This window comes from Gobius niger (genome assembly GCF_951799975.1).
Source record: "Gobius niger genome assembly, chromosome: 16".
NCBI lineage: Eukaryota > Metazoa > Chordata > Actinopteri > Gobiiformes > Gobiidae > Gobius > Gobius niger.
This window is the reverse complement of record NC_136867.1, coordinates 9,441,279-9,464,893: the sequence shown is the minus strand read 5'-3', so window position 1 is coordinate 9,464,893 and position 23,615 is coordinate 9,441,279. Positions and strand designations below refer to the sequence as shown.

The 23,615-nt window shown below is 43.7% G+C and overlaps 3 protein-coding genes across 3 annotated transcripts; 2 read left to right on the top strand and 1 right to left on the bottom strand.

The window, feature by feature from the left end:
- The first annotated feature begins 11 nt into the window (after positions 1–11).
- On the top strand, positions 12–3,395 carry commd8 (COMM domain containing 8). The gene is made up of 5 exons (XM_079574176.1): positions 12–243; positions 470–625; positions 700–846; positions 1,599–1,754; positions 2,486–3,395. The coding sequence occupies exons 1-5, from the start codon at positions 196–198 to the stop codon at positions 2,504–2,506; spliced, it is 528 nt and encodes a 175-aa protein (XP_079430302.1). The 5' UTR covers positions 12–195; the 3' UTR covers positions 2,507–3,395.
- gabrb1 (gamma-aminobutyric acid type A receptor subunit beta1) lies at positions 2,807–13,454 on the bottom strand. The gene is made up of 9 exons (XM_079574175.1): positions 13,205–13,454; positions 12,993–13,084; positions 12,845–12,912; positions 9,092–9,312; positions 7,901–7,983; positions 7,617–7,760; positions 7,188–7,340; positions 6,856–7,106; positions 2,807–5,478 (listed from the first exon to the last, which is right to left on the bottom strand). Exons 1-9 carry the CDS (start codon positions 13,282–13,284, stop codon positions 5,137–5,139), a joined length of 1,434 nt encoding a protein of 477 aa, XP_079430301.1. The 5' UTR covers positions 13,285–13,454; the 3' UTR covers positions 2,807–5,136.
- Positions 13,455–15,554: 2,100 nt separating this feature from the next.
- gabra2a (gamma-aminobutyric acid type A receptor subunit alpha2a) lies at positions 15,555–21,729 on the top strand. The gene is made up of 9 exons (XM_079573288.1): positions 15,555–15,895; positions 16,081–16,193; positions 16,454–16,521; positions 18,474–18,694; positions 18,793–18,875; positions 19,013–19,156; positions 19,340–19,492; positions 20,865–21,067; positions 21,330–21,729. The coding sequence occupies exons 1-9, from the start codon at positions 15,813–15,815 to the stop codon at positions 21,630–21,632; spliced, it is 1,371 nt and encodes a 456-aa protein (XP_079429414.1). The 5' UTR covers positions 15,555–15,812; the 3' UTR covers positions 21,633–21,729.
- The last annotated feature ends 1,886 nt before the right edge of the window (positions 21,730–23,615 follow it).

Genomic DNA, 23,615 nt, shown 5'->3' with positions numbered 1-23,615 from the left:
AGCATACAAAAACATACAACGATTCAATGTGTATTTCTTTAAATCAGACGAATACGTCCATGAATCAGACACGAACTTAATGTTAGTATTTTACACAGTGGCTTTGAACGCATCGCACTTGCTCACGTGACCGGCGTCAGCTGACTGACAGGACAACGCGGAAACTCCTCACTTTAACAGAGCGCTGGCAGAAATATGACTGTTCTTTTACTAAATAAACTCACAGACACAGAGTGCCGTAAAGTAAGTAATCGAGTGGACATCACTATAGGCTTAATCTGCACGTTTCTAGAGTTTGGTCAGCATTTGGTCACATTAGACACACCAGAAACTAGCTGGAATTGTGGAGACTAGAATGCATGTTGTTATTGGATCAGATCAAACATAAGACAGACTTACTAATATTAACAACACAGTGCTTTAACCAACAGCCACCTCTAGGCAGTAACCCCAGGGTTGTCTTTCCCAGTTGTGCCATGCTGTGGTCGATGGAGTATGTGGAAGAAAGCATCCTCAAAGGCAGGAGTACAGCGCCACCTGCAGTTTGGACGAGTGGATGGGCCTGAACAAGTCCCTATCAAGCCTTTTCTGTCTGGCAGCTGGGGGACACAGCTCAGATGAGGAGGTGAGACAACCAAACAGTGACTTACTGTTCCATGAAAAGATTGTTTCCACACAGTTATTTGTTGGATGTGTTAGGTCTTGGCCGCGCTGTCAGATATCACACACAAAGATGTTTTACTGAGTGTGATAAAAGCTCGACGACACGAGCTCTGCCGAGCGCTGCGGGACAGGACCACCTCCATCTCCTCCGCTGTCCTGACTGACTTCGACTGGCAGCTCAAGGTGGGAGAACGCAACTCATTTTCTTTATCTTACTAGGACAGGGGTAGGCAAGTTTTCTAGGCGGAGGGACGATTTTCTTTATTGTAAACAGACCGAGGGCCCAAAGTAAAGCACAACACTGGAAAAATGACCATCTTAAATGAGATAAATGACTTAAAATTGCTTAAATAAAAGTTCTTCTATGTTGAATTTGAGTCGGTTTGAACTAATTCAAGGTACAAATGCTTTAGCGCCAATGGAACAATAATAAAACCCACTTCAAATCAGACTGTTTTTTCACTTGAAAGGACACAAAATTATCTTTATTAAGAGAATAAACTACTAGAGGTTTTATCTCGTCTAAGACCAGACCAAATCTACTCAAACCTTAGATTGAATCTCTTAATTCAAGTAGATTTATGTAATTTCTTGCTTAAAACGATTATTCTTTTTCCAGTGCACTTCCTTCAAATGCCAGTGTTGTACATAATATATGACCCTCATTGGGTGTATTGACAGTATTTCTACCTTTTTTTCTCCCATTTTACTCTAATAATGTTAAAAGTACTCTCTGATTTGTGTGATAATGGTTCAAAATCACCTTGAGGGCCAGAGGTTCTGTGCTGAAGGGCTGGATTTGGCAATCGGGCCTGACGTTGCCTGCCCCTGTACTAGCACATGCACATTAATCACTGGAAACCTCCACAGCTCTGGAGTTTAGTACGTCTGTTTTTGGCGTAAGTTTACCTGTTTGTTTCTTTGTGTTTTGGCAGCTTGCACTGTCCAGTGACAAGATCTCATCTCTCCAGACCCCACTGCTCAGCCTTAGCCTGGATGTGAGGGAAAACGGGGTCCTGCGTCCGGTTACTATGGAGATGACCCGAGAGGAACTGAACACGCTCATCGCTTCATTGGATGCAGCGAACAAGGTACACCAGCCAACACACTCTTACCTGTCTGGCATTAAAAAAAAAGTGTCATTCCACATCATGTACGACGTTAACAATTTGCTAAGGATGTTATTCCAGGTCGGTGCATGAATATAAAACCTATTTAAAGTGAATCTTAAAGTGCATATGACAAGTTCGACCACTATTTCCCTGGAACATAGCAAAAAGTAACTATGTTTAAGATTTAGCAAAACGAGTACAACTACCTCACTGCGGTAATGTTCAAATAGTTCAACTTTATTTATACCGCGCATTTTGTACACAACTCAATGCTTTTATATGAACCCTATCTCAAAAAAATAAACAAAAATTAAGCATTCCCTTTGGTTTATTGTGTTATATTATAGACCTGGAATCCATTTTATGACCCAATCTCAAGCTCCATAGGAAAGTGGTTCAAAATGCGACATACAAAGAGTTAAACATTACAAAACCGTCCCTGTGGAACCATACTGTACATAAGGGCCATGAGAGAGTCCCAGTTCTATCCTTGGGACATGCATGTAATTCTCCGTCATTATGTCACCTGTGTTTTAAGGCATAACAAATTCAGTTTTGTCTTTAAAAACTGTGATTGATCCCGGTGTTATTTTGTCAAACTAAGTAATGATTCGAAAATCCCGTCATATGCACTCGAAGCACTCGGCAAACTGTGAGTCCTCCATTTGCGTAGTTGTTGCTTGAGTTATTAATGTCATCTATTTTTACAGGTGGTGCTACAGTTGAAGTGATAACCCTATTACTGAAGAGGCAGAAGTGCGGATCTAGGCCAGTCTTGAGCTGAGTTGTTTGATCTCAAAAGCATATCTTGGAGCATGAACCCCACCTCGAAGGGTTTCCAAACTGTCCCGGCGTTTTGACTGTAAATCATGTGTCACGTTTTTATAATTTATGCCAGCGGTGCTTTGTTTTGTGTGAAGCAAGTCGTGTTTTTACTGTAAATAAAACCATGTAAAAGTCAGCCATACTTTGCCATTTTTCTGGTCCAGCGTGCTGCAATAGTTTGACTCAGAAATGCATTTACAACATAGACGATCTTTCAACACCTTTTATTGTCCCATTTGCAACCCGTTCCTGGTTCTATTCATTTTCGTTTAGTGGAATAAGGAAATGCATGCAAGAGTAAAATATGAAAATACAGTCTAGAGAAAGAATAAGTCACTGCATTATAATAATAATGTATGTCCTCAGCAGGTATTTTTAAACTAGCTAATAAACAAACAGCAAAAAAGCATTTACATTCAGTCATCTTTGTCTGCTTACTCGTGTGTGGCGTGTACTGGACCCTATCCCAGTAACTAAAAAGCATTTTTTATAAAGTATACTCTTCTCTCTATATATATTTGTATCTTATAAATGTACATGTATTTACACTAACTTGTAGGGCTGGGTACTTCTAAAAGATACCTCTGGGGTACCGACAAACTGGGACAATGGGAGGGGGGAAAATATATATATATATATATATTCCAGAACTGGAACCAAGAAATCTATCACTGTTTTGAAATCCAAGATTCAATGCCAGATGGGTCCTGACATGGCGCTTTAGATGGTTATAGTTATAGTCCCAGTCCCAGCACAAATAAATTATACATTTTGCTCAAGGTTTTTTTTTTTTTTTTTTTTACAGAAAATATGAACATTAATCTGTTTTGTGGTTCTAGATGAGTGGTTGCAGCCCCTACAAATATGTGGCAATAAAAATAAAAACATCCTAACAAGCTTCCATTTTAAACCTATAAAGTTGAATTCGATATTTTTAGTGTCTATGGCCTCTTTTTATTTGTGTATGTTGGATGAAGGTATAAAACCTACCTAGAGTAGAAATGATATAAACATGGCAAAAAAAAAAAAAAACGATGGACACCTGTGGTCCTTCTGTCTCATGCAAAAGCCTTGATGAAGTCCACACAGGTCCAAACACTTTGGCTTCCCTCAATTTAATGAAGGACTGTTAAAGGCCCTATACCTGATCATTATTATTTATTTATTTATTTATTTACAACAGTAAAAGAGTCGAAGTGTAACCGTTAGTTGTGTCCAAACTCATTCCCAACATCCCTAAGGCATTTCTAACATCCCAGTTCTTCACAGAGATGATTTATAAACACGAATTACAACTTTCAAGGTCACTATTACAATAATGCTAAAAACTAACCTCGATAAAATGCTTTATTCTAACATGAATAGTCTTTTTTTCTGGATATTTAATAAAGAGGAGGAGGAGGACAAAACACATTTAATTGAATTAAATTGGGTACAGGGCCTTTAAATTCTTATAGCCACATTTTGTTTTGTTTTTTTTGCCATGTTTGTACTTTTTATTACACTGCAAAAAGTGATCTTTAAATAAGTCGTTTTCTTGGATTAAGCAAATTTGTCCATGATTCCAGTAACCAATTCCAAAAAATCTGTCCATTGATTTCAGAAAAAAACAAAAAGCATCGACAACAACCTTTTCAACAAGTAAATTAAGATTTATTTTTTATTTTTCTAATCTAGTTTTGAGTGTGATGAGTTCTTTTTTTTTTTTTTCTTAATAGAAGTATAAAAAACATGCCCCATGGACAGATCACTTAAAATCAGATACTCAAATTGACTTATTTCAAGAGAAAGCATTACTTTCTGCAGTGTAACAGACAGGTTTTTATACCGCATTGTTTTCTACAAGTTGGACCCAGTGTCTTTTATCATTTGTGTTGGATTTTTACAGCTTGCAAACTTTGTATTTCCTCTGACCAGACAAAGCCCAGGGGACCCTTGGAGTCTCTGGTCCCCTGCTCCCCAGCTTGAGAAACCCTTCCTCGATAATGTTTGAGAAAAAAAAAAGAAGAAGAAAAAAAGTAGCTTGTAATAAATCGTTAGTTGTAGTCCAAACATATATCTTTCCGAACATATTACTAACATCCTTTTTCTTCAGGGATGAGTTTGTAAGAATGTCTCACGACTTTCAGAGAGCAAAGTGGCCCAGTCATGTTTACAATATTGTCCTGCACCAGGCAATGATGGTAGTATATTCCCGGGTTTATGATTGTTCTTAATACGCTGCAGACACCATGGAGTGAATTCTTTTTTTTCTCCTCCCAATCAGACGTCTGCAATCACAAAACACTGCTCAAAATGGATTTCACTCCCCTACAAGTATAAAAAAAAAAAAGGAAGTATCTTAGTGTCTTTAATGCAGGTGCTGAAGAAAATTAACATTCAGGTGTCCGTATCCAGGTATTATTTAACTACTGGCACCAAAAAAAACAAAAAAGAAAGAATAAAGAAAGCCACCCAGCCCTACGTATTTGTGACTTTTCATTTTAAAACTCTTATGTTCAAAAGTCCATCCAGCCGGTTTCACTCTCAGGTCCCTCTAGTGCACATAGTAGAGCCAGTACACCAGGTTGAAGAATGTGAACACGATGGGGAAAATCACTCGGGACCACTTGTCTATAGCGTTGACGTCGGTGAGGTCCGGGATCTTGACTTTGAGCTGGGACGCCCTCCTCCTCAGGCGCCCCTTCTTGTGGCTGAGGGGGCGTTCGATGGCGGGGCGGCCGTACAGGTCCCTGCTGGTCATGGGCTTGCGGTACTGGATGCTGGCGCTGTCGTAGGAGAACATGGTGGCCCGGGGGTCCGTGAGGGCGCCCATGATGTCCGCGCCCCCCATCTCTCCGGTCAGGCTGGTCAGCAGGATGTTACCGTGGGCGTCCACCTGCACAGAGCGCGGGACAAGAGAGTTGGAGACCCGATTTCAAGATGGTTGTAAAGGCCGATGAGCAGTGGTGGGAAGATTAGCATCAATATGTGCATCTGTTCATTTTCAGATAACTACTAACTACATCATTGTCTGTGTAGGCTCTCAGTCGTACAGGTTCTTGAGTCATCATCTGTACTCTGTAGTTGAAGTGTCGAACGTTTCGCCTCTCATCTAAAAGGCTTTGTCAGCGACACTAAAGTTCAGTTGTGCCCGCAGTCCAGATAAAGACCATGGGGAGGAGTTTCACAAAGCTAAGTCCCTCCCCTCTATGAACCGCTACTCTCACCTGTAGGTAAACATCTTTGCAGTTTAAGAGTCTTTGTCGCTCTAAGCCGTAGCGACCTAACAGACACCGATTCTTAAACTCTTAAACTGCAAAGATGTTTACCTACAGGTGAGAGTGCCGGTTAATAGGGGGGAGTGACTTAGCTTTGTGAAACTCCTCCCCGTGGTCTTTACCTGGACTGCGGGCTGATGAAGCCTTTTGGATGAGAGGGCGAAACGTCAACTTCAACTACAGTGTACAGATGATGACTCAAGAACCTTCATTAAAGAAACTCAATCATCGTTTTGTACAAATGGTGTTTTTACTTTGACAATAGTTTTAAAACAAGGGGCTCTGGGAGTTCTCCCCCCGGCAAATTTTTTTAAGGAATTCATATCAGTGTTTGGAATATTTCAGTTGGGTTATGTTTCTCAAAATGATCGAAGGGGACAGAGGATACTTGCCTGGAAAAATCCAGACTCACCGCTGTACCAGCAATTGAGTCCGGTCAGCACCATCATTTCCAAAGCAGAACATATGCAAGCAAACAGGAAGTGGAGTAAAGCGATCAGCAAAGGGCGGGCTTGTGTTGTTGTTGCAGTGCTATTATTGGTTCTGTGTTAATATTGGAACCGGGGCGATGAATCCCAAAAGTCTCTTGATTGTTGATGTGTTTTTGGTCATTAACCGCCCATAAGAAAAAAAGCTCTCCTGTGCATCATCTGAAGATTGTTATTAAGGGAGCTTCAACGTCCCAACAGTGACGCTACTCGTGAACAACCCGTGACCGCAAATAAACAAATCTGACTCTGCAGATCTGCTTGATTTTGGCTTGAGCAGCGAAGGAGGGCGGGCTAACTGGACTGATGTCCCTGTGTATTGAAAATACAGAGGGGTATCATGAGAGGATGCACGCTGGAGGGCTGGATTTTGCCCCTTTAGGCCTGGCTCCTGCCTAAACTTCACCACCCAATTTAAACGCTGACCAGTGTTGACCAGTAAGCCTGTTTGTGTCATAACTTTTTCAACAAACTATATTCCGTAAACCAGCATAGCATGTTGCTCACCTGAACCTTGTTGCTCTCCAGGCGATTCTTCTCATTGTTGGACTTCGCTGCCTTCTCGGCCACTTTCTTCTGCAGGTGGGGGCCACGGCCAAAGAAGATATAGTTGACGAAGGCGTACTCCAGCAGAGCCAGGAACACGAACACGAAGCAGCCCATCAGGTAAATGTCGATGGCCTTGACGTAGGGGATCTTTGGCAAGGTCTCCCTGAGGTGAGTGTTGATGGTGGTCATGGTCAGCACCGTAGTGATTCCTGTGGAACAAATCCAATTTGACTTTTGGTCTCAGAACCAACGCTCAAAATGGGGAAATGATTTAGAATGAAATATCGAACCTAATGCGACTCTGGCAGCTGAAGCGTCATAGTTGATCCAGAAGGAGACCCAGGACAGGATGGTGATCAGGGTGGAGGGCATATAGGTTTGCAAAATGAAGTAGCCAATGTTCCTCTTCAGTTTGAAACTCAAGGACAACCTCGGGTAAGAACCTTTGTGAGAGTGGAGAAAAAGCACACTAATAACAGCCTGTAACGTTTTTCCTCTCAAAGCCATTCACATAAATGCACTCTTTCTTCGCCTGCGTCTTCCTCATATCAGCTACAGGACACAACCTCTCTATGAGCTCTCTTTTCTAACCAGCTGTGAAAAAAAAGAAAACAGAAAAATAGTATTGTTGCTGTTACTGGCGTGTTCATTTAACAATCTAAAGCCTGGAACGTTCCGCAGTGTGTCTCTCCTGGTTATTATTTCATCGCTAGTCTGACCTGTGGAGAACACAGCTTTGGTGGCCAGGGTCTGGTAGTCGATGATGGAGAACTGCGGAAGCTCGATGTTCTCCACCCCAGTCACAGAGCCGGCGTTGGCTCCTCCCTGCCAGAAGAACTCTATGTCGTCTGTGGTGTACCCATCTGAAAGCAAGACCCCACAGTCCCCATCAACACAGCCTCATTGTAGTCGTAAGTCGTATTTTAAGTAGGAGGTGAAATAATATGCTTTCTCTTTTTTTACAAACACAGAAGAACGTTGATATAGTCAACCGTATACTTACAACTTTCTATTTCTAGTGTGCAGTTTTGCTCGTCCAGCGGGTATCGGCGCAGGTCCATCATGCAAGCGGCAGTGGTGGTGATCCTTATGGAGGCACATGTCAGTCATGTTCAGTGTTAGCAGAAAAATATGGAAATACAATATTAGAGATGGAACTGGTAATCCGCTCGTCTTCCTTCCCTTGAAACGCATGCACTGATACCAAAGTTGCGATGTCTTTGAACTCACAGTGGAATAGTTTGTTCTGTTCTGCTGCTCTGGTAACATTGTGAAACATTTATGCATGCTTTTTGAATCTATAACAAATTCACCTCTCATTGGTAAGGTCGATATCAGCCTTGGTATTGCTCAGAATCGAATCGAAGCTTTTCTTTTTTTTTTTGGTCGCTCTTTTGATGCTTTTCTGGTGCATTTTCTTCTCGTTTTTGTCGCTATAATGAAGCCTAGGCGTATATTCAACCTGGGAGACAAATTTCAACATCATCTACCTCCAGCCAATGATCCTCCACCAGGGCAAGAGCGGCACCTCTGTAGCAGCCAATCGCCGCCCTGGGTCCCGCTTTTAAGCCTCCAGCAATCATGGTTCGTTCGCTTCCCAGCCGTGCTGCGACCCACCTCCTCCCCGTCTCCACCTCTTCTGCCACAGCTTCTCTCTGCTCCCATACCACCGCCAGTGTCCAGGGGGAAGACCTCCCTAACTCCAACCTGCTCATCCATACTGACTTCCATTCATACATCGATGTCTACTGCCTGGGTCTGATCGCCAAAAACAATATACACATGTCAATAAATCCTTCATAATCACTGCCTTTGTCTGTTTGAGTCTATCCAGGTTGAACTGGCTGTGTTTTTCTTCAAGAAGATTTTAAATTTGGGTTAAAGCCAAACTGTAGAAAATGTGCTCAATTCAGTTGGTAAGAAAAACAATTCACTTAAGTCAAGATTGGATTGCTTTAGAGTTCAGGATTCATAAATAAATTGCAGGTTACAGTGTAGAGGAGATTGGCCATCCATACATGATTAATTTATGACGGAAGCATATAAGTTGATACCTGATACACTACGAAAATGTTACACTGCATTTCCACGGGAGTCATCTTCTCAACAGCAGATCCCCCACACGTGCCAGTGGTTTTGTGAGTGTACTCAGCAACTGCACTTTGGTTGGTCGGTGTGGTTGCGGGACAGTTACCTTAGCCCGTAGAGGACAGTGCCGTCAGGGTGCAGGCGGATCATGCGGTTCTTCACAGTCACTCCGTGCACAAAGGACTTCTTGTCGTTGATGAAGTAGGTGTCTGGCACCCACAGCTGGTCGGCCACGCGGTTGTCCAGGGTCAGGTTGAGGGGGATGCCAGTGTAGGACAGGCGCTTGTCCCTCCAAGACTGCTGGAAGTACATTGTGATGGTGTAGTCCTGCGGAGAGAGAGCGGCCAAAACAGCTTTTCTTCTGGAGCCCGGTAAACATGTCAAATCCTGTGCCCGTGTCCAATCAGGAAGTGAAATAATAAACCTCACAATGTAAAAAAAACAAAACCCGATCTTAGTTATAATTGCGATAGGTTATAAGATTGCAAAATGAGGAGTACGCGAACTATCAAGGCCCCTCCCCTCGCCTCCTGATTGTACACGAAAGCCACTCTGAGTTTGCACAATGAGTGGAGAGAGAGAAAGAGATTTCAAAAGTAAACAATCAAGCTCCCGCCCCCCCCTCCCTCCTGATTGACCCTGATGGGCCGTTTCACAGGAAAATCTCGTCTCATTGGTCAAAGCTATGGCACCGTGGCTTCTGATTAGTCGCCAAGGAACGGCAACTAAGCAAAGGGCGGGACTTAAGAAAAAACTCAATTGTTACGCTGTCAATTATATGCGATCTATTGAATATGTAAAGCGTTTAAACTTACATAGTAGGGCTGCACAATATATCGCAAAAAATATTGTATCGGGATATTAGGTGATGCAATATCTGTATCGCAAGAAGCCACAACATATCGCAACATCACTAAAGTCTTCATCAGACTGAGGTCGACACATTTCTTTTTTGCAAACTCAGCAAACAAAACAAAAAGTGCATTGAACTTATAAGTTAATTATATGTGTGTTTAACTAAAACTTAGTTCAATTGAAGTCTTGTTTTGGTCGCAATGTTGTCTTTTTTTTTAAAAAGTGTTCTTTTGACATCATTTGCTGAAAAACTAGTGACTTACGATTTGTATTTAATTAAAATGGAACATATCCTGTTGAAATGTTTTTTTTCTTTTAGTGAAATATCGCAATAATATCGTTATCGCAATGTTGCACAGCCGTGTCGCAAATCGCAAGTCACTTCAATATCGTTCAGCCATATTACATACTATCACTTTAACTGTGCTATGATAAACATTGATGCAAAGCAGATGCGTATCATAAACAAGGATGTGTGTACAGTATTTCCCACCCAATTCAAACCTCTCATCAGTCGTTGTCAACTACTGACTGCCAGCTGCCTTTGCATTTCAACCAATCACTTCTCAAGCAATTCATATAAATGCACTCTCTCCTGCCTTCTTCCAGTCATTCCAGCTTTAAAGCCACAAGTCTCCTCCAGTCCACCTCCCCCCCAGCAGCCTCACACAAGCAAGAATTACTTGTATCTTCTTTTATCACATTGACAGCAGACAGATAAATACAATCTAGAATCTCTCACATTTACCCATTCTATCACTGAGCTTAATTACCGATTCATGCATGTATTTGGAGAAAGAAACGATTTCATCACAAAATCGCTGCCTACAAGTGTGCGCCCTTCATCTCCTAAATAGATGCTAAATAACCTGTCAACAAAACGCCTTTAATTTCTAAAGTTCTAACAGCTCCAACGGCGAAACTGGGACATTTTAATAGCGTGTCAAACTTCTGAACACTCCGAGAGACTGTTGCAGGTCGTTGCACCATGCCTCAGCTCTACCTTAAGGTTTGTTGTTTGTTTTTTTCCATCACAGAGTAAGGCACTTCTCCAACTTTACTGTTTCTGTGCACTGCAGTAAACAAGAATATAGAAATTCATGCCATGTCATCACTACTGCAGTGTGCTGCTGCATGACCTACTTCCAACAGCGCTCTACTGTATGTGGGTGCAGTGAGGTGCTTAGTCTCCACTGTGGGTGCAGTGGGGTACTCCCTGGTGTGTACAGTATGTGGGCGCAGTGGGATTCGCTCTTGCCCACTGCAGACTGTGTGGACCATCACTGTTTGGGGTTGTCTAACAAATACAAAATCGACAGCAGTCGGGTAAGCTACATTAACAACAACAGAAATAGCAACAATTCTGTATTGCTTTTTAGCCAATGCACCAAAGAAAGTGGTGGTTAGTGGTGGTGGTGCAGTGGGGTAATCTCTTATCTCTACTGTATGTGAGTGGAGTGGGGTACTCCCCAGTCTCTGTAGTGCCGAGGTGTTTGGGCTCTCGCACTACTTTAAAAAACAGCATGCCAAGATATCATAGTTTTCTGTTATCAGTGTGATGGGTGTTTATTATGGGGTTATTATTGTTTTGTCAAATTAAAATATATGAAGAAGAAGTAACGCATTATCAAACTGATAATAATAAAATATATTTAATTTGATAATGTTGCTGCAATGAGTATTTGCCTGTAAAAGCCTGCACAATACTATGATCTGAAAGAGTCCCACTCTACTGCTTGAGCTTAGTCGGTAGATGTGGGTGCAGTGGGGTATTCTACAGTATGTGGGGTAATCTCCTTCTACTGTATGTGTAGAAATACTGAGCAGGGTGGAAGCCCATTCCACCCTGCTCAGTATTTCCCAACCTTTGTTGTCACACGTACCCCTTGAGTCTTTCATCCACCCTACCTCGAGGGCGCTGCCGATTATTTAGAAAGTGATGTGTTGTGGTCACAGTAAACACTGTCAAGCTGAAACACTTTCAACTCCAAACCTCCCACTGCCAAACATCAATAACTTAACTTCCCTTTTGAAAATAACATGAAAAAACGATTATGTTTTATATTCTTAAATAATTCCAAGTACCCCCTGCTAAGTGCTCACATACCCCCACGGTCCGTGTTCCTCTGGTTGGGAGACAAACTCCCCCTTGTGAAGGGGTACTCCCTAAAATCTGCTATGAGATTTTTCTCTGTCATTATTTATAGCCTGCATGTGGGCGCAGTTGACTGCACGTCTTGTTCTCTACTTTGTGCTGGGGTTCTCTGCCTCATGTGGACACACTCATAATTGTCTCCACTCTGTTGGTTTTGGTTCAGCAGGGTACTCTTACAGCTACCCTGTGAATACATTTGGATTCTCCTCCAGCTGTGTATGAGTGGAGCAGGGTCGTCTTCCCTGGGGTTGTCTCTGCTCTGTACTATGGTGCAGTGTGGGATTCTTCTGCATATGTGGATGCAGTGAGGTACTCCCTGCTCTCTCACAGGCCCCTATTCTCTGCTGCAAGTGCCCAGTGGGTTCTATTCGTTTTCTACTCCTGGCAATAAACTTCCTGCTCTCTAGATGAGGGTGTTGTGTGGTGCTCCCCATTAGTCTCTCCTGTAAATGAGAAGTAGTTGGCCTGTTCCAAACAGTTCGGCTACGAGATTATGAAAAATAAATACGGCAAAGCAGGAACGTTCGCTAACACTTTGAACTTGGCCCCACCCTCTGCATGTTATGTTTAATGCATGTCTAACTTGCATAATTAATCAAAAATGCTGCATGATGAAACTTTGAATATCCACAATGTCACACACACAAAAAGCCCGATAAGCACAGCATCGCATTCCCATACCAACATGTTCACCTGCGCTCGCTTTTCTCTGCATCAGTGCTCCACAAAACTCCCGGGCCTTATGTAATTACTGCAACCTACCGTGTGTCGGCCTGTCCCCCTTCACTCCGGGAGACAGCAGCCTTCACCCCGCATAAGTCACCATGCACACCCTGCCACACCACTAACCATGTTCACTTCGGACACCATGTCGATGCTGGCGATGTCTATGCTCATGCCAACGTCCACAGGTGCGCCTGCAAGAAGAGGCACACACAGCGTTAAGTGCCAGTGCGTCAGGATGAGCGGACCACTGCAGATATACGCCGGACTGTACCTCCAAAATCAGGCCTCAGGCGGATATCATAGCCCTTCAGCAGCTTATCCACGGTGGCTTTCACAAAGGACATGTTACTGGGCTCGTTGGCGCTGGAATGAAAGACAGAACATATAAGTTGCGCCTGTCCCCCCCAAAAAAGGGAAAAAAAAGGGGGGGGGAAAAGACAGCTTGTGATCGCGAAACATGACGCGCGCGCTCTCCCGTCTCACCTCTGCGAAGCCCACGCCGCAGCGAGGATGAGGGACAGGCAGAAAAGCCCGCATAGCCCGCGCCTCACACCGGCCCCCATGCCCGTGCACCTGAAGGATCCCACACAAGACTCTCTCAGGCTGCGCAGTTAGAGCCCCAGAACGCGCACCGCTCTCCTTCCCCCCACATCCACACGCATTATCAGCCAAAACGAGCGCGCTCAGAGAGACATGCAGCAGTGGCGCTCAGGAGAAGGGGGGGTGGGAGGGGAGGTGGGGGGTGGTGGGGGGGTGGAAAGAAGAAGAAGCAGAAGAAGAAGAAGAAGAAGAAGAAGAAGGAAAAAAAAAAAAAAAAAAAGAAAACAGTGTGAAGTCCGTAATGGGGGGAAGAGTGGCTAGTTCATCCGTGTTCTCTCTATCCCAGCGCGGTCCCGGACGCAGCGCGGCGCTGGCAGTGCATATGGGAACAGCGCGTCGGCTGCGTTAAAAATTCTCCGTTCGCGCGGATGTGACGAGAGTCCGGGTGGTGGGGGGGTGGGGGGGTGGGGGGGTTGGTGGTGGTGGTGGTGGGTGCTGCTGACTGCAGTGCTGCCGACACAAGAGCTCTGCCTATCGCTGCCTCCGACTCACTTCTTCCCAAACAGAGTCAGGAGCAATCAGGAGAGATGAACTGTGCCGCGGTCATGTGTCCCTTATAGCGCAGATGGATCAAAGGGGGTGCGCGCACACGTGAGAGCCAGAGGGTTGGGATTTTTTTTCCTTTTCTTCCTACACTGGTGGTGGGATTAATTGATTTCAGTGATCAGATGCGTAATTTTTAACCAATAGGTACAGCCCCATGTCCCTTTTTTTTTTTTTTTTTTTTTTTTTTTGTGCATTCCCGTCCCGTTTCTAACCTACCTCCCCCACCTGGCCACTGCTGCGCGCCGAACTGCATTATTAATCGGCCTATATGAACGTGTGTGCTCCAATGCTCACTCAAGGCACACTGCTCGTACCAGTCGTCGTTTTGTTGTCAAGATATTAGCCATAGCCTTCGTGAAGAAAAAAAAGTAGCCCAACTATAAGACACGAAAGAGAACACATGGACTAGGCCGATCAGATTAAACACCGTGAAGACCGACGGATGCAGAAAAAAGCTCTGACCTCAGAATATACACGGATGCGCGTTATTATTCATTCATTGTCTATTAATTCTACAGTAGTGTCTTCCCATTTCCACCTGCCTTGAAGCAAGTACTGTTCCTTGACAGCAGAGGGCAGTCTAACGTCAGATTACAGCACAGGGGAAAGTTTAGCAGGAGCATAAAGGGTCTGTTTTAAACCGAGACACTGCACAAATGTAAAGAGATGTCAATGTGAGACTTTTTTCTGAGATCAGGTTAAAATCAAATAATAATACTTAAAAAAAAGAGCACGTTTTCAGTTTATTTTGCACATGAGCGTAATTAGGCGTAAAATATTGTCCAAAATGACATAATTGCTCTATTTCAGGGGGACCTTTAGAGTTATTGTAGATATATATGCTAGTTGTTTGCTTATATCAGTGAGGTTTTGGGATTATGGGCCTAGTGTTTGAGTTAATAAGCCTACAGGGGCAACAAATGTGAAAGCAAATAGAAATTAGATATCAGGCAAAAAATATATATATAAATCGATAAGCTAATAATAATTTAAAAAAATGTATGACTTTACAATATTGGTGTCTGAGTTCAGTGCTAATTCAAGTGGAAGTGGAATATCTTTAAAGGCGCACTGTGTAACATTTTGGATCTTACAGTAGCCAGCCAATACAAAACATGCTCCCAATGACCAGACAAAGAACATGCATTTTTCACTTAAAGCCACATCGTGTAACATTTTATCCAATGAATAGGAAAAAAAATGCATTGTAGATATTTATCGTTGAATAATTGCTGCGGGAAATCAAAGAATGTATTTGGAGTAAGACGTAGCATAGTTAATATCATCTTTAGGTAACATCTCAATGGAGACGTCCCCTCTCCCAGTAAAGTTCAAACGTCAGGTTTTAGAACAGGCGAGCTGCTCATATAGTAAACACTATTTGTTTGTTTATTTTCCCGGTATTATTCAACGATAAATATCTACAATATTTTTTTTTTTTTCTATTCATTGGATAAAATGTTACACGATGTGGCTTTAAGTGAAAAATGCAGTTTGATCAAATCGGACTTTTTTCCAGCCGAGTCTTCACGTAAGTACTAAGTTGGGGAAGATGCTCAATGTATAAGCGCTTTTAGTGTGTGGGGGGGGGGGGGGGGGGGGGGGGGGGGACAAGGCTACAGCTTTAAATGACTTGTTATCGCCTCTGCCCTGTGTGAACCCATGAAGCGATTGGCGCGTCAGTCCGGCGTGCAGCCAACCGAGGCGGCAGTCAGCAGCTTGTTGTGTGCCACGGGTGGTTGAGCGGTGAGCGCTCCAGTTCGCGCTCAACTTGAAGCTTTCTTGGACCCGAAACCTCCGGATTTGATGGATCTCTGAAGTCACCTCAAAGACCCCTCAGCGCGTGGTCAGAGCAGGGGTGAAGAGCGCTGACGTGGCGGACATACAGGCATTACTCGGGCTTTACCGTTCGTTTTGTGCGCTTTTTCCTCCCCCGACCCTACCCATGCCGCTCCCACCGCTCTACGGGAGGCACCGGGGCTCCCACTGCCTCCTGCTGCTGTCTCTGCTCCTGCTGTGCCACTACAGGTGAGTTGGAACATCGACTACATCTGTCGTTCACTTAACCATCAACAAGGCATTGATAGGCGCGTACTTCAATCAGTGTTTTCTAAGTTAGTTTCCTGTGCCCATTGTTAGGGTATTGCATTGTTCCATCCACCAGCATCAGTGAAGGATGTAATGGTGCCATTCCTAGTCTTCTCTTTCTCCAGGTGTGAAGCAAAATTCAATTCGACACGCTCTTCCAAAGACATCACCACCTTTACCAAGATTCTGGACAGTCTTTTGGATGGATATGACAACCGCCTGAGACCAGGGCTTGGAGGTATACTAATATTCAGAACATTGTAGCATTCACAGCATATTAACACCAAGGGAATTATCCGTCTAGTGCGAATTTGCAATTATGTTCCAAATATCTGAGCATTAAAATGTTTCGCATATACGTTAAACCCAGTTTTCCCTTTTTTTTGATAGTTGCTGACAAAGCCTCGTGAGGTGGGAGGCGAAACCTTAAAACAACCCACGCAGTCCGAACCTTTTAGCTTTTTCATTGTCTTTTTTTGTCCTCTTCTTCTTCTTTAGATCGAGTGACTGAGGTGAAGACGGACATCTATGTGACCAGCTTTGGCCCAGTGTCGGACACGGACATGGTGAGTTCACAGGCTAAAACCATCAAAGCTTTCATAGTGGCCTTTTTCCAAAACGTAGTTGAAACGGCCGGCAATCCCCATAAAAGAGATTTCCAAACTGGCTCGTGCTTTATTCTTGTTATTCTACGCAATCACAGACAGCCAATTTTTTTGCTCATTGTTGCTTCCTTCTTTGTGGTGTCTGCTCAAATATTTAAGTGGCTCAGCTGCCGAGGAGGGGGGAGAGTGCACGTTAAGTGGAAGAGATTGAAACAACACTTCTATAAAAAGGGAGAAAGAGCTTGGGTTTCTTATGTATTTTTTACAGTTATCATCAAAGTTGCATCAGATAATGTCAGTCACTCCATCTGCCCTTTGTGCGCTAATAGCACTGCCCGTATGGTCTGTGCATTAAGAAGACCTCTGTGTGTTATAAAATAGGCTACCGCACATGCAGAGCATTGGCAACATCAGAAATACAAAATGTGCAGCATGTTTCATTGTTTTTTGGTGAACTGGATTGTGTTATTACTTGGTTGCTCTGAACATTGAAAGGGTTAAACGGTTTTGGGAAATATCTCATTGCGGTTTCTCCATTGTGATTGGAATTACTTGTGTGAAAAGACTGAAATATGAACTGCTAAACTAATCCAATGTCTTCTGAATCCCATGCTTTTCAGAAGAGGTTTGTAGAGCGTTAAACTACGGGGGTTGCCAGGTTTTAGACATATTAATACCCCAGGGAGATGGCGTATTAGCTGTGCGCAAATAACAAGTATTGCGTAATAATTGCAGCCTTTGCGACTATTGAAATCGTAATGTTGGATTTTAATAAACAAATGTGTTTATGTCCAGGGATTGTGTCCACACTCAGAGCATATTGTGTTCCTGCTGCTGGTACATGCAGTCGGAGGTGGCGTGGCTCTAAGGCTGATGGATATGAGAGCTGACACTTGCCTGTGGTAACAGTTGGCTTTAACCCGCCAATGTTCTGACAGCCTGAAGACTGCCCGTGGACCCGAAACCCGAGTGAAATAAATCCGCTACGATTACATGCATTTTCAATTAAAAATATTGTTTTGAGAAATCATTTCTGACACCGAAGATAACAAAACATTGGTGGCTTTTTGGATTTGTACCACAGCCCTTCTGTGTGCTGTGGGAAAGGCTGCATCCCTGTCTTTCCTATGGGCTTCTCAGCCAGGGTCACAGTGGCAAATCATCTGCCCCTTATAGTGCGCAGTGATTCACATGGGAGTTTAACTTGAGGCCTTTGTGTCAAGATTTGTGAATCGTGTGGCTAAACATTTTCAGTATTCCGCAACACACACTTTTTTAAAATCCCCTCAGCTTCATCGCATGTTTGCAGGGTTTTTGCTTCTTCTTCCTGTCCGATTCCTTTTGTTAGTGGTTCTCTGTTGTACTTTTCACACAATATTTGAAAGAAATGGCTAACTAATAGATAGAGGTCTAAAGGTCTCCCTCCTCTATTTCCAGCAGAGGCATGAACTAGAGTTGGGAAGGATGCAACAGTAACGGTAAAATCAATACTTGAGAGCAAGAGGACCTGCTTTGTTGTGAAGGCCATTTGAGTGCTGAAACAGTAAGACGAAGCTGTAAAAAAAAAAATCTCTCCTTATGAATAGGGAGGTCACTTATTGATGGAACAGAGCTCTGTGCTCACTGGGAGCTTGTTGGTCAAGATCCCCTGTTTAAAACGACGTAGACACCCTTAATACCTAATACACATTAAGGCTTGTTCATTAACATGGGGACTTGATTTGATTTTTGCGTCACCTTGCTTAGGGGGATGTGTGTTGCCTGTCTCTTTGGTTTAGTCCGTTTGCCCGTGAAAGAAATCGACCTGATCCGACAAGCCTCCAACCTTTATTGCTGCAGCGTTGAGAGAATGCCGTCGTTAACGCGATCCGCTTTGTTTGTGTCTGATGCCTGTTGTCCCCCCCCCCCCGCAGGAGTACACCGTGGACGTCTTCTTCCGTCAGAGCTGGAAAGACGAGCGGCTGAAGTTCCACGGGCCGATGAACATCCTGCCCCTGAACAACCTGATGGCCAGTAAGATATGGACCCCGGACACCTTCTTCCACAACGGCAAGAAGTCTGTGGCCCACAACATGACCATGCCCAACAAGCTGCTGCGCATCATGGAGGACGGCACCCTGCTGTACACCATGAGGTACGACGCAGACATTCTTTTACGAAATGTGGACGTTCACGTGCCTCTGTTGCTTTGATTATGACTCTTTTTTTTTGGGGGGGGGTGTCTATGTCCAGGCTGACGGTTCAAGCAGAGTGTCCCATGCATCTGGAGGACTTTCCAATGGACTCCCACTCCTGCCCTCTGAAATTTGGAAGCTGTAAATCTTATGGACTGTTCTGCATGACTTGCATATATTCACATATCAGATGCATGTGCTGTTCTTGTGTGGAGTGGAATGGTTTTAAGATCAGTTAAGGTCTGTATCTCTCCGGTCATGCTTGTTTCCTGCGTCAGATGCCTACACCAAAACAGAAGTGACGTACATCTGGACTCGAAATGCCACTGAGTCCGTGGATGTGGCCGCAGATGGCTCCAGGCTGAACCAATACGACCTGGTGGGGCAGACAGTGGGCAAGGAGACCATCAAATCCAGCACCGGTGAGTATATTCTATAAGCTAAGGAAGTCACAATCTGTAATAATGGTAATGACGTCTATAAGTGTATAGAAAATGTATGTATTTACCCATACGTCGCATTGTATTGGCAAATGAACTTCCTATCTGCAAAAACAAATACTAATTTTGTTAATTTCTGGAGATTATATTTGATCTGCTTTTCAGGTGAATACACTGTGATGACGGCCCACTTCCATCTGAAGAGGAAAATTGGCTACTTCGTCATTCAGACATATCTGCCTTGTATCATGACAGTCATCCTCTCCCAGGTTTCCTTCTGGCTCAACAGGGAGTCTGTTCCTGCCCGAACTGTGTTTGGTGAGTCAGACGTGTATTAGAATATGAGCACACAGCTTGAAAACCTGCTTCCGGTTCCTTAAGTAGACAGACAGTGTTTTGTTTTTAGCTCTGTTGTTCTGGGTTAAAGGTAGTGTATCTTTAAGCCAGATATTGTTGAGCAGACACTGATTAGTTTCAGACGGTGACATAGTGGTCAGCACGCTGTCAGACGATGTGGCCTTTCTGTGTGGCATTGAATGGTAGGACAAATGCGAACTACAATCCTTATGTGAGAATTATAAAGGATACCTATATCTATCCTGATCCAGCAGGACTTTTGAAAAAGCATACTGTATCTGTGTGATTTTAATTTCATCTTTCAGAAGAAAATATTAATATTCAGCTCGAGTGCACATGAACACAGAAGCAGAATCATTTGAGAGGAGACTGAAATATAAGCAGCTAAACTAATGCAAAAATCACATCGCCTTTCAGAACGTTTGTTGGTCTAAAAAACAGTGGTGCCAAACTCACTTTGGTTCATGTGCACAAATTCCGCGTTGATCGTGTGCCCGCGGGCTGAAAGATAATAATCATCAAATATGAATTCAAGAGCATTTGAAATGTATAAGATGATGGTAATATAAGGACACTGTGTTGTGCTGTTTTGCAGATTACAACAAAATAAATCAATTAGGTGCTGATATTTGGTTGTTCAATAATCTCAATAGTATTTTTGTATTCAATTGTTTATATGCCAGAGCAGACATAAATGTCTAATAGTCCTCTCAAAATCCAAAAGGCAGTTACAATGATGTAGAAAAAGATACTGATTGATTGATTTTATTCATTTGTTTATTTTGTCAGGACAGTCCAACTTAATGAAAACACATTATGTATGTAAGCGCAACACACCGGATTGTTAATTAATTTTCCCCCACTCCCTCTCAAACACACTCACTATCATCCAAAAACATGTACAATGGTCACATGTTTTTAGTGGTTGGGGAAACCGGAGAACCCGGAGGAAACCTATGCAGACAGAACATGCAAACTTCACACAGAAAAACTCTGGCCGGGGATCGAACCTGGGACCCTCTGGCTGTGAAACATGAGCACTAACTGCTGCACGTCCATATGATTTGAGAATTGCCTCAGGGGTGGATTAAAACTACAGGAGCTGGATGTGGGCCACGGGCTGCATCTTTGGCTTCCCTGTTTTAAACTACAGCACTGTGAACAGGTTAATACATAATAAGAGTATATATTTTTATAAAATACCTTTTGTCATTTCCAGCTTTAACGACACCTTAACTGTATTCTGCCATTGGCTTAAAATGATGAGTGAAGCCTCATACTCATACTGTACTATCAACATAGATTTAAAAAAGCGAGTGTGCTTAATTTTCAGGTGTGACGACAGTGCTTACAATGACCACTCTAAGCATCAGCGCTCGTAACTCTCTGCCCAAAGTGGCCTACGCCACAGCCATGGACTGGTTCATCGCAGTCTGCTACGCCTTCGTCTTCTCTGCTCTCATTGAGTTTGCCACTGTCAACTACTTCACCAAACGTGGCTGGGCCTGGGATGGCAAGACTGTCGTGGAGAACAAGGTACAGAAGAACATTCCACTTTATATATTTTTTTTTATCAAATTACTTCACTCCCCAGTGTTGCCAGCAGAGGGCATCACACACTCTATCATGTGTTCTAACTTTAGAACAAAGTACCGAAAGTCATATGCAGTGTGAAATATCAATGCCAGTGTGTTTGATTTCTTTTCTTTAATTATGGAGTTGACCGTGTTGACGTTCTCCCCGTGTTATTCTCGGCCTTCATCACACAAACCACATTTTGTCATTTCTTTCCTTGTAGAGAAAAGAAAGGTCTATCGTGAAAAAGAACAACGCGTACGCCGTGGCTGTGGCTAACTACTATCCCAGCCTCACCAAGGACTCCCCCATCCCCACCATCTCCAAGTGCGGCCTCATGGACACCAGCAAGAGCCCCGCCCTCACCAAGCCGGAGCAGCCCAAGAAGACCTTCAACAGCGTGAGCAAGATCGACCGCCTGGCTCGCATCCTGTTCCCTGTGCTCTTCGGGACCTTTAACCTCGTTTACTGGGCCACGTATCTCAACAGAGAACTGGTCATCAAAGACATGGAGACTTTCGGTTGAATGCTGCACTCCACACCGACACTAATACACAGCGGCTTCAGAAAGCTCTCTCCTCGAATTTTTGATACGCTGCCTGACCAAAATAAAAGTCTAAGATCTTGTATCGATGCTGGGAGAGTGTGACCAAAGGCCTTCTTCTCATGCAGCACATCCCAAAGATTCCCAATGGGTTTAAGATCTGGCCAAACCATGTGTGAAAATTATGTCTCTGTGCTCCTGGAACCACGTTTCCCACAATGTGAGCCCGACGAATCCTGGCATTGGCATCTTGGAATATGCCTGTGCCGTCAGGGAAGAAGAAACCCATTGATGGAATAACCTGGTCATTCAGGTTGTCATTTTTTTTTTCTTTTGGCACATTGTGTTGCTGAACCTGACCAACTACAGCAAACCCCAGATCGTGCCATCTTTTTTATTGGTCAGGCAGTGTATTTTATTATGTAGCAGTCTGACACTAAAATCATACACTTTTATGTTGATCAAAATTCGACACTTGTAAGAAAATGTAGGTACATGTTTCAGCCGCCTTAGAACAAAAAACAGACCCTACTCCAATACTAGCTTTGATTTGGGATGTTTTTTGCCATCAGACTTACATAGAGGGGTGTGAATACTCCCTGAGCCCGCTGTGATAAGACCTACACACTGTCCATGGGAGCAGGCAGGTATACGGCACATTCCACGTGACTATGAAGCCTGCGTTTCCTACCTCATTCTTTTCCCGCCATCTAATTTGCCGACCGCAACCTGCTTCCCTTTCACCTCTCACCCGATCTCCTTCTCGAGTCGTCCACGCACACGCACCCCCCCCTCTCCACTTCACGCGTGCCACCCGAAGGGGAAGTTTACGCCACGTCTTTGTGCGCACACCACACGAGGGATGGAGAGTTTACAGACGAAGTGTACGCCGTTGTTTTTCACGCTTTTGTATGTGTATTGAGTGTTGACTTTATTGGTGAAGCGCGCTGCCCGACAAAGAACAACAAAACGGAGCCTGACAGTGCTTTCGGTGCGCTACATGTTTGTCTTATTCAGAAATCACTCTCCCTTTGTGATTATTAATTGGGGGGGAAAATGAGACCAGCAACTTGTACTGTACTTTGTTGTATTCACTCATTGTACCACGAGATATTGTGTATGCTGCTATTCCACATTGTGATTAACTGTATTGTCTTTTGGATTTGCCTTCACTCCACACTATGCTTCAAAAAGAATGCACTCTGACAATCAACGTGCCAAGGTACTGTAATTGTTTTCAATATGAAAATAAACATTTGTAAAGCAGTATATCGCGTGTGCTTGTGCTGCACATCCCTTTGTGGTTGGCTCTGCTTACCCTGCACATTACCTCAGTGATGCCTCAGCAGCCCTCCGAGCATCTGATTCTCTGTCCTGTACACTTCGCACATTCAGCCTGCTCGGAAACACGTCTCACAACAAAAGAACTACACAGTCAGTGTGTTTTGATGTGGACATTTTGCAGATTCCACTTATTTAAATATAGTTCAGCCTATGTTTTCTGCCCGAGTTACTGTATCAGCATCACATTGATGAAATAGTGATTTGTTGAGTTCATCAAATAGCCTCGTTCATGAGAGCTGTCAGCATGAACACATCAGTGTGACACATGCACTTGCAGGGATCTGACCTTTTAAAGCAACAGTTTTCTTTCAAGTGGAACATTTTCCCAGGCCTTGCCAAAGAAGGCTGTTGTCCTCACTCATATCACAGTCAAACTGCGTGGATAACCTGCTCCGCCCCCAGCAGGAGTCATGTACCACTCACTGTATCCCTGCAGCTCAGAGGTTCACTGATATTCAAAGAAACCGTCAGATCAGTGCAACTGTGGCTCTGGTGGTTTAGTCTGAGAACCAGAGGGTCGGTGGTTCTATTCCAGTCCATGCTGTCGTGACCTTGAGCAAGGCACTTCACCCACTGTGCCTGTGTAAATATAGGATGTGCATTGCTCTTGCAGCTGTGCAG